The 12,153-nt window shown below is 33.1% G+C and overlaps 1 protein-coding gene across 1 annotated transcript in view; it reads left to right on the top strand.

Moving 5' to 3' along the window:
- The first annotated feature begins 1,660 nt into the window (after nucleotides 1-1,660).
- LOC111621118 (ribonuclease 3-like) overlaps nucleotides 1,661-12,153 on the top strand; it is a 72,703-nt gene continuing 62,210 nt past the window's right edge. The window contains 1 exon segment of the mRNA XM_023363186.1: nucleotides 1,661-2,312. Coding sequence (XP_023218954.1) covers nucleotides 2,133-2,312 — 180 coding nt within the window. The 5' untranslated portion in view covers nucleotides 1,661-2,132.

Raw genomic sequence — 12,153 nt, 5'->3', positions numbered from 1 at the left:
GAGGTATGAAAAAATAAGACTAAATCTAATATATCAATTAAAATTAATAATAGTTTAATTGGCTATCATCAATACAATAAGGATCATCTAATCAGCTATCATCTGTATGATTATCTTGACAATGCCTACATTGTTTACATATCTATACGTATAAATCTGACTACTGATGCGTGGAGAATGGTACAGAATAATGATTTCTCGAGATGTACTGACCGTCTATGACAAGTATTTTCCGTTTTCGATTTGTGTGATTGGATTTTAGAGTAAAGTTGAACCATACAAGGAATGTTAACTTATTTTTTTGTATATCTTTTCGGTATTTGTAAACTATGTATTAAAAAAAGCATTAAAAAATCAATTGTTATTACAGATAGAATTATCTATTAAGTTACAAATATATAGAGACGATTGTAAGATCGTTTTAAAGCGTGTATTTGTGATCGATATAATATATGCAATTAAGAAAGGCACGAATTACATCCACATTCTTAGATGCAAAAATACAGGATTAAACCCGTTTCGCGAATAGTTTACGGTTGGCCAGAGGGCCAAGTGCTCAATTCCAACACGGATATTCGCTTAGAAGTTTTGATTATCAATCGCGATTAAAATGCCCGTCGACTGGAAGTGCCGCGGTAATTACTTCTATGATAAATTTACTAACTTCCTGTCCATGTGTTTTGTTTAACCTAGACCGGAAGTAGTGCAGTGTGGACCCCAGGTTTTGCTATTTACACTTGATTGTCAGAATTAAAAGCAACTTTGTAAACAATAACGAAACTAGGCAAGCGTTATATTCTTTTAATGAAAATCTTTTTCTATTCTATAATAATCTGTTTAAAAAAGCGAAAAATTTATATTTACAAATCTTTATTCAATAATATACTGATTGACAAAAAGTTATGCACTCAGATAGAAATGTTTGATTACTGCAAAACTTGGCGTAACTTATATCTGTCTCAGACAGGTATGTAAATGATTATAGTTATGGTTCGATTGCATTCTACATAATGCTACAAGAGTGCCATAAAATCAATACCCCAAAAAAGCCTATCTTATCAAAAGCTCATAGAAGCTCACTGTATTCAGAATTTTCACTGTATCTATTGAGAATCTTTGAATGCCAGCCATTTCTTTATAATGCAGCCAAAGACATTATGCACTGCTGACAGTTTAGAAAGGTCACATTATGAGCTGGGAAAGCAGAATGCCATTTTGCTAAATTTTCTGCCATCTGGGCAATTCTGATTTGATTGAGATGGTGTTAGCAACAATGTATATGGGATGGCACATGTACTGTACATGGCAGGCAGGCTCTGAATGCCCCAGATAGACTACTAGGAGAGATGTCTGATTGTGCGACAGGCAGGGACTGCTGGACTGGTAATGTATTATTTTTTCTTTATTCTGTTTGAGAATGAATGACCACTGTGTTAAAGTGTGGAGGATCACTACTGTAGTGAGGGCTTAAATCCTATTTTTACTGTTGAATAATACACTGTCCTTGTTGCTAGTGTACAGAAGATTGGAGCACCTTCTTGTTATACAATTGGACAATTGATCTCCTCTAGTAATGTTGCAAGAGACATGGATTTCACCATGGAATATTTGGATATTTTGCACTCTCTTGTGTTGCCTTTCATGTCAGGGCTGCAAACAAGCATTTTCCAGAAATAATGCTTGGCTACACACATGTAAGGTTTATTGAGATTTTCTGTCATGTTCACAGATGTTCTTGGCTTGCTCAGTCTCTGGATTAATTACTCATTGAGAATTTGTGGGGCCATTTGGGATGTGTGATTTGGCCATCTTTGAGTATGAGGGATATGGAGTGACAGTTGCAACATCCATGAGCAAATCTGTTGCAGGATAGCATACAGTGACTATATGTCTTCAAGCCTGACTATATTGTCACATGTGTCTAGGCAAAAGACCCACTAGCTGCTAAAAGTTCTTTTAAATTGTATCACTGTTCCATAAGAAAGTGTCCCTTTGCTGTGATATTATAATCACTTATTACCATCATCATTACATTTGCACTAATAAAGTTTTATTTGATTCTAACATCTCTTTCTTGGTGAATAACTTTTTTGTCAGTGTGTGTGTGTAACTATTAATTGAAAAGTATTATCATGATATTTGATTCTTTTAATGATTTTTTTCTCTTTAATTTTATAGAGATTGATAGTGAATCCAGTTCAGATGAAGATACAGAAAGTGAAGAAGAGGATACTTCTCTAGAAGAATTGGAAAGAAAGAAAAAACATCCAGATAGGTTGCATGAAGAATTATGGTATAATGATCCAGGAGAAGTAAGAATAAATGTTTGATTATTTATTTAGATAGGAAGATATTTGACAAATTATTCACTTTTCTGAAGAGCTATTTTTAAAATTTAGTAGAATTTAAAGATAGATCAATTATATAATTATTTGATTTATTTGTATATTCAAGCTTATAACTTTTAAATTAAATATATATAGAAACCATCTATATATATGTATACACAGTGCGGCAATTAAATTCCGGGACTGAAGCTATATCTCAGCAACCAGTAGCGACATCTGTTTAAATTTTATATCATATGAAGTTTGAACAGATGTCGCTACTAACCTAAAATTTTTATTTAAATCGGTTGACATTTATCATTGTTTTTGATATTTTGTTTATCAGTTTATTTCGTTACATGTTGGCAAACAATAATGGAACAACTTGCTGTTATTAAATTTCACGCTAAACTTGGCACAAGTGCCACAGAAACATTCAAAATGATGCAGAAAGTGTATGGAAGTGAGTGTTTATCACGGTCAAAGACTTTTGAGTGGCACAAGCAATTTTTGGAAGGCAGACAATCACTGGAGGATGACAAACGTGTGGGAAGGCCAATAACAATTCGAACAGCAGATTCGATTCAAAATGTGCAAGAATTTGTATCCAACGATCGCAATGCGACACTGAGAATGATGGAACAGGCATTAAACATTAACAAAGAGACAATATGACAAATTCTTAAAGAAGATTTGGGCAAAACAAAGATCTGTGCTAAATTTGTTTTGCACACACTAACCCAAGACCAAAAATTGATGAGACTGGAACATTCCAGAGAGATTGTACGAGCAGCAAATAACAGCTCAACCTTCCTCAAATCAATTGTTACTGGTGACGAGACCTGGTGTTTTCAATATGACCCACAAACAAAACGTCAAAGTGCAAAATGGAAGTCAAAATCATCACCTCAAGCCAAGAAAACACGAAAAGTTTCGTCAAAAATCAAGACAATGTTCATTGTTTTCTTCAATAGCAAAGGCATCATCCACCGTGAGTTCGTTCCACAGGGTCAAACAGTTACTGCTGCTTTCTTCTTGGGAGTTTTACAACGATTAATGGGAAGAATTCGACCAGAATATCGCAATTCTGATGACTGGTGTTTGTTACACGATAATGCACCGAGTCACACATCATTGATTGTTCGTCAATGTTTGGCACAAAATCAAGTCTGTGTGTTGAATCATTCGCCGTATTCCCCCGATTTAGCACCTTGTGACTTCTCTTTATTTCCAAAAATGAAAATGAAGTTGAAAGGACGCATTTTTAATGATATTGAAACCATCCAAAGAGAGTCTACGCGCATATTAGAGGCAATACCGAAAATTGAGTTTGAGCAGGCATTTGAATCACTATTGAATCACTGTAAAAAGTGTATTGAAGCAGGAAGAGAGTATTTTGAATAATTTAATAAAAAGATTTGAATAAAATCGTTTTGTTTCATTTTTATAGATCCAGTCCTGGAATATAATTGCCGCACTGTGTAGTTAGATGAAATATTAAATTTTAAACTCAGGCAGATTTCATATATATATATAATCTGAGTTTTAAAATTTAGATTTAAAATTTTAAACTATTCTAAACATCCAATGCACATACAAAATTAAAGTAACAGTGAACATCAATGACAGATTCAACCAATCTCCTATTTCACTTGTCAGTATCAAAAGAAACAAGTTGTTAAGGGCTGCAAATTAAGATAATAGTGAACATTATGCATCAACTTTCAGAACAATTGTTATTCTCTCCTGTTTCTCTTATACTGGCTTGAGAATGGCAGAAAGTATGCTTAAAGCACTAATTATTTAATTATTTTTTGTATTTATACTTCTATATGTAGTTAATTAATAGTTATAAGTTTTAAATATGTAAAAGTAGTATGAATGCATGAAGTAAATCAAAGCAATCTTTTGAGATCACTTTGATTTACTTTGTGCATTCATACATTACAAAATATCAATAAAATACATTACAAAATATCAAAATATACATTACAAATATATCAATTGGCAAAAAATCCATGACAAACATACTATTAGAAAGTTTACTAAAGTAGCTGAAACACATTAAAACAAATTAAGATTGTCTTCCTAATTTTTTTTCAGACACCTCAAGAACACAACAAAGTCAAATGTCAGAGCTGACCTTTATTTTAACACTTCTCCATTTCACTACATAAAGCTTGTTAAAATTATTCTGTGGTGATGGCACAATGTAAAAATATATTAATTGATAAAAATTTTTAAGAGTAAGCATAAGTTTGCTTGAAAGAATGAATCACGCAGGAACACACAATGAATATAGATATACATACTTCATTAATTATGGAGGATATTCATTTCGGACTATATTCGGTTTTCGTTGACTTTGGTTATTGTTAGTTTTGGTTTTTGTCAATTTTTTTCACAAAAAATTTGTCTTGGTTTTCGTTGGTTGCCTCAGATTTCATCGGTGGTCCCATGTGACTTCCTGCTAATTTTGGGAAAACATAGGGCGACCCACGCATTTTCCTGCTGAGTGTGGCATTGTTTCTCGTGTGAGCATTACCCCGCGCATCTAGTCAAACAATTCCATTGCTTTCCTTTCCTTTTAGCTCCATCATGGGACCAAAGAAAGTTTCCAGAGCCAGCAGAGTCAACCAGTAGCCAAGCGGTTCCATTCCCTGAATATTGGGAGTTTGGTCATAGGTTTGCACCTCACCAGGACTGGTTGGCCACATTGAGTTTTCTGCATTTTCTCCACGTCTGTAATGCCTGAATACAGGCCAGTTACCCTTAAAAAGGCCTTCTGAAAGGCATCCCCCTAGGCAGATAGCCCAAGTGTTGGGTTGACATAACTCAGTGATTCTCGATTTTTTTTTTTGTCCGGTACATTTTTAATAATTTAAAAATTTAGCAGAACACACGGTTACTTCGGTAAGTACAGCAGGACAACCGGTGACATCATAACAGTGATTTTTAAATGCAGTTTGTTATTTACGTCACATTTTATAAATGTCTTAGTAACTACTGGCAGTTACCAGTAACACCAGTTACAATTTCCAAACGCGCCATAGGAAGGTAGAACTGATTAAACTACTTGTCTGATGTAGTTTATATATGCAGTGGTGACACACTTCAAAAATCTAGCAGCATACTAAAGTGCCATGGCACAGTGGTTGAAAATCACTGCAATAACTTAATTAAACAAACAGAGACAGCAGTCCTTTGAATGTCATGTTAAATGTTTATTTATTCTTTACATTAGTCTTTTATATTCATTTTATATTAATTTCTTGTTGTTTTTAGTATTAAACACAATATTTATTCTCTATAAAATGTGTTTTTGGTATTATTTTGGAGTGTCTAGAATGAATTAAATTGGATTTATATTGATTCATATGGAAATAATTGCCTCAGTTTTTGTCAGTTTCAGATTTTGCCGATTCTTTTAGGATGGACTATCAACAAAAACCGAGGTCTCACTGTATGTCCCTCAATGGTCCTTTTTATTTTACATAAATCTGTATAGCAGAAGTTACTGTATATGTATGTTATGGTTATAATAGTGGCAGCTGGATTTAATGTACTATAAAATACTTGTACATTATAAAAGAGGAGTATGATAAAATTCTATTAAAACAACAAAAAATAAAAAATTGATATAAGGAAACTTGTATATTCTGTAAATTATAAAAGAAGAAAGTATAATAAAATATTATTAAACTGTAAAATACAAAAAATTGTTAAAAGGAACTTTAATAAATTTTATTTTTTGGAATATATAAAGTTTTAAAATGGTAAAAATTGTATTTTTACATTGTGCAACTGCAAAAATAATAATTTTAACAAGTTTTACATAGTGAAATGGAGAAATCTTAAAATAAAGGCTAGATTTGCTGTTTGATTTTGTTATGTTCTTAATATGTGTGAAAATAACAAATTATGAAGACATTCTTTTAATTTGTTTTTGAGTATTCTTTTCCAGAGAATTTTTTTTTTTTAATAGAGAAAATTATTTTTATTAATTTTGCAGAAATATGTGTATTTTTCCTCATTACTCATTTTTGATTTATTTATTTATTGTTTGTTGTTAACAAAATGTTTGTTATAAAATATTGGGAGAAAATTCTATAGGAAATGCTCATAAATTAATTTACTGTTATGAATTTAAATGATTTAGTTTCATTCTTAAAATTATTTTTTGAATTCATTTTTGAGACACTTATTTATAATAAGGAACCAGTAATTTTATCACTAAAAAATTGCTTTCACAATCTGAGTATATCAATAATAACAATAATAACTCTCCCATGGTCACCACCTGGTCGTGGTGGGAGAGCCCAGTAGTTTTACAGATCCATAGGGCAATGCAGGCTGGAGCACAAGCTCCTGGTAGGGACACCCATGCCAGTAAGGTCTATGGGGAGAAATGAAGCTAAGAGTGACCACACACCCACATTCTGTGGAGATAATCATTATGGTAGTAACCAGATCTAAGTATGATACCGGCTCGGACGTCGCCCGGGTTAACAAGGTCCGCGTTCGTGGGTTAGGCAGAGGCTCACGTTCGAAAAATAGGCTCCAGTCTCCCTTGGTTACCGGTGGCGAAAGCAGCGCCGGCCCAAGCATGGCTACTGCAATGCCCTCAACAGATGTGAGGAATCAACCTAGCCTTGGTGTTTCTGTGGCAATGCATCCACAGACCACAAAGGCTGGAAAACCACGCCAACGGATGAAATGGACAACAGAAATGAACGAGTTTATCATCCGCACTTACTACACCATCACAAGACTCGAAACAAACATGACAGCATACAGACAACAACTACACCATAGATTCACACAACAATATCCTCACCTCACTGTCACCGAACAAAGGGTTGTTGATCAAAAAAGAACAATTATACACAACAACCTTATCCCACAAACAACACTTGAACTTATCAAACAACAGGTTGCTGATCAAATACATCAACAGACAGAAACATTTAACATTAATGAAGATCACGTAACCTGTCAGGATAATCCAGCAACAAGCACTGATTACAGCACACACACAACAAGTACCACTAATGATACTGCAGGCACTTCCCCATCCATCACTGATAACGTAGACATAGAATTAGTTAATACACTCTCACTTATATTTCAGGAAACACTCACTAAATATACAGGTACAGATCCCACACAAAGACCACGAATACCGAAAATCAACACGTCAAAGGTAGTAGGAAAAACACTAAATTATGTAAACACTCACTTACTACCAAACTACATTCATTCAATTTCTACACTCTCAGACATTCATACATTAGTTTATGCTGGGGCAGTCACAGTAGTAACACACCATGGACTGAAAATACACTCACAGACAGACACACACAAAACACAATTCTATCACAAGCCTGCCTGGCAGAGAAGAATAGAAACACAAATAAATGACATTAGACAGCAATTAGGCAGGCTGACACAATACACTAAAAACAACATAACACCCAAATTAAAGAAACAACTCAAAAACATTTTCAAGAAAATTAAAACACACACAAAACATGAACATCACAACACACACATTACAGAATACATCGATACACTAAAACAAAAACTCGCAGCCAAAGCACGTAGACTCAAACGATACAAAACATGTACACTACGAAAACAACAAAATAAATTATTCACAAACAATGAAAAACTTTTCTACAGACAAATCAGTACCAAAACAAACACTGATACACAGCACAGTGGCACACCAACAGAAGAAGAACTCACAACTTATTGGTCTTCTCTTTGGTCCAATGCTGTTACACACAATGCTGATGCAGGCTGGATCGAGGAGGAGAACAGAAACTTGCACAACATACCAACTATGCCCTGTGCTGAAATAAACATACACGACATTCGCTACGCTGTTAACAGAACACACAACTGGAAGACACCTGGTGTAGACAACATTCACAATTTCTGGTACAAAAAGTTTACATCACTGCACCAGGAACTAGCTAAACATCTAACACACATCATCATCAATCCACAAGACATGCCAAAATTTCTTACTCGGGGCATTACCTACATGAAACCTAAAAACAACAAAACCACAGACCCCACACAATACAGACCAATTACATGTCTTCCAACACTCTACAAATTATTGACATCCTGTATCACAAACAAAATATACAAACATGTTGAAGAACACGACATTCTTACAGAACAACAAAAAGGTTGCCGTAGAAATCACAGGGGATGCAAAGAACAGTTACTCATAGATTCAGTCATTCTACGGCAAGCACACAAACAACACAGAAACATACACATGGCATATATAGACTACAGAAAAGCATTCGACAGTGTTCCACACAGTTGGCTGCTACATATTCTACACATGTACAAAATACATCCATCACTCATTGCATTCTTCGAAAACACTATGCAGCACTGGAGAACAACACTACATCTCAGGGTTAGTAACACTTCCATACAAACAAACGAAATATTCATTAGGCGAGGAATTTTTCAAGGAGATTCCTTGAGTCCTCTCTGGTTCTGCCTAGCCCTGAATCCATTATCCAACATGTTAAACAACACGCATTATGGCTACAATATCAGACATGAAAAAACAACACAGTTTACACTGTCACATCTCATGTACATGGACGACATAAAACTTTATGCATCCACACAAAAACAACTTCATCAACTCCTACAAATCACACATTCATACACTAAGGACATACAAATGGAGTTTGGCTTAGACAAATGCAAAAAACTTCACATAGAAAAAGGAATCCTGAAGAAAGAAGATTTTGCACTTGGAAATGGAGACGTTATTGAATCCATGGAAGAGGGCGAGTTCTACAAGTATTTAGGATTCCAACAGGCCAAACTAACAGAACATACACAAATAAAGCAACGATTAATTAAAGAATACCAAAGTAGGTTAAACGCTATACTCAGAACACAGTTAAATGCAAAACACACAGTTAAAGCAATAAACACATATGTCATCCCAGTACTCACATACTCTTTTGGAGTTATACATTGGACTCACACAGATCTCGAGCAACTCCAAAGGAAAACAAGAACAACACTTACTAAGCATAAACATCATCATCCTAAATACGCCACAGAAAGATTAATTCTTCCACGTAAAGATGGCGGATGTGGTCTGATCGATATAGTTAACCTTCACTACAAACACAGACACTGAGAGAGTTTTTCTACAAAAAGCAAGAAACATCACAGTTACATAAAGCAGTAACTCTAGCAGGCTCAAATAATACACCATTAAATTTACACTCACAACATATAAAAAGCATAGACACCATTAAGCAATCATGGGCTCAAAAGACACTCCTTATGACCTGGCCCAGGATTTTGTTGACAAAACTGCGTCAAATAGCTGGTTAGATCGGGAATGCCTCTTTGGGGAGACAAAAGGATTCATGGTTGCCATACAGGATCAGGTCATAAATACTAAAAACTACAGAAAACACATACTCAAAGATATAACACTCACAAATGACACATGCAGAAAATGTCACATTATGCCAGAAACTATACAATACATTACATCTGGTTGCAAGCTCTTGGCACAGACAGATTATTTACACAGACACAATCAAGTAGCAAATATAATACACCAAGAGCTTGCAAAGAAACACAAATTGGTAGACATTCACAAACCATACTACAAATACATTCCACAGACAGTATTGGAAAATGACGTGCACAAAATGTATTACAACAGAGCCGTAATCACAGATAAAACAATTTACCACAACAGACCAGACATCACACTCATTGACAAACACAATAAAATCACATACTTTATAGACAGCCATTTCAAACACTCACAATGTACAAAACACATGTATTGAAAAAATTAGCAAGTACACAGAACTTGCCCAGGAAATAAGGCATCTGTGGAGGATGGATAGGGTGCTTATTGTACCTCCACAGATGCCTTATCTTCTACAGGTGTCATACCACACACACTACACAATAGCCTGGGAACATTACAATTGAGTAGAAATACATACATACATCACACTACAGGAGGCCACTATATTGAATACATGCCACACTGTTCGGAAATTCCTGAATACAGACACTGACATAGTTATTTAATTTTAGTTTTTGGTTGCTATGCCTTGACTCTAGTCCGGCATAGTACACAGCCACNTTTTACATGGAAACAGAATAACATAAACACAAAATCACATTACTTTCAAGTGTAGTAATAAATAAATTATTATTTTTGATTGATAGTTTGCAATTTGTGTGCGCCATAATTGAGCCATTCACAAGCCAATGTATATTATCAATTTTTATAATTTTTGTTTTGTGGAGTTAATCAATTTGGCACATGAGCAGATTATATAATATATATATATATATATATTATCCACCAATTATCCATTCAGCACAGTAACAAAAAACTGAATAAATATAAGTTGCAATAAAAACAAAAATACTTTTATTGAAACAAATAATTTTCAATATATTTAACAAGTTGTTCTATTCTAACATCAGATTACAATCGTGATGTTAGAATAAAATTATAAATAAGTTTGGAAGTTTAGAATGAAATAAAAATTGGAACATAAATAACATTCTAATAATTTAATTATTTATTTATTAATTTATTTTACAATTGAATGGAAATGTCCATAGACAGTGAATTTTCACTCCATATTAACAATTATACCCTCATTATAAAGTAAAATATCATAGAAAACAACTAAGAAAAGTTAAAAATATAGTAGTAAGAATTTTATTATAAAAAATAATAAAATTATATGTATACATGTATTTATATATATGTTATATTTAAAGTGATGACATTATATAAATACATGCAACTAGGAATACATAAATGAAAAACATTTGGTAGAATTAAAAATTACATGAAGAAAAATAAAAATTAAAGCACAAATAATATTGATTAAAGTTGATCAAATGAATAAGTTAATTATTAAATTAAATATTATATAAAATACATTTGCTTATACTTTTAAAGCAGGTATAATCTTGATGCAATATGTATTCTGTAGGTCTCGATTTAACAGCTACATGATAAAAGTATGATTAGTGAGATGGTAATGATGATCAGGCAGATGATAATGTGGAGTATATAGACAAGAATTATTATGGGTTCTCATATTGAAAACTCTAAGACAAAGTCAATAGCTATGTATTATACCATTATAAAATTTGAAATATAATAAACAGTCAAAATATTTTGTTTAATAAGGTCAGGTAATCTGAGTTACATTCATGCAACTATGGAATTATTGGTATAGGGAAAGTTGCTGAATTTATTTAGAAGAAAGTATATATTTTGAGTGTCTTTATTGGTCTTATTTAGAAGGATGGGGCAATCATAGACAGACAGGCAAACTATAGTCAAAAATGGATTGAAAATTCATAAAAAGGTGGATCTTAACACAGATTTGGATGAAATAGTCTTACAGAAATGCCATAGTATTGCACATGTGATTGATAGGGATTTGACTATCTACAAATATAAACATACAAATCCTAATTTTAGCTGAAAAATTAGCTGAACAGCTTTTTGGTTAAATCTTAAACTTTCACCAAAAAATTTTTCAACTAATTGTAAAGTACATTTATATTTAATTAATTTTAAGTTTTTGAGAGAGAAATGCAACAAATGATGATAAAAAAAATAAAATTAGAATTTTGTCTAAATATAAGAATAAGTAAGTTTGAAAAATGATGAAAATTTATATTGTTATATGATTATAATAATATTGATAACTGTTTATTTTTTTATAGTCTAAAGAGGGACTAGCTAGGATTTCTGGTCTGAAATACATAATTGTAA

The sequence above is a fragment of the Centruroides sculpturatus genome, unplaced genomic scaffold (genome assembly GCF_000671375.1).
Source record: "Centruroides sculpturatus isolate CEXI.00-Female unplaced genomic scaffold, Cexi_2.0 scaffold284, whole genome shotgun sequence".
In the NCBI taxonomy this organism is placed as follows: domain Eukaryota; kingdom Metazoa; phylum Arthropoda; class Arachnida; order Scorpiones; family Buthidae; genus Centruroides; species Centruroides sculpturatus.
Note: the sequence above shows the minus strand (reverse complement) of the source record. Positions and strands in the feature narration are given on the sequence as shown.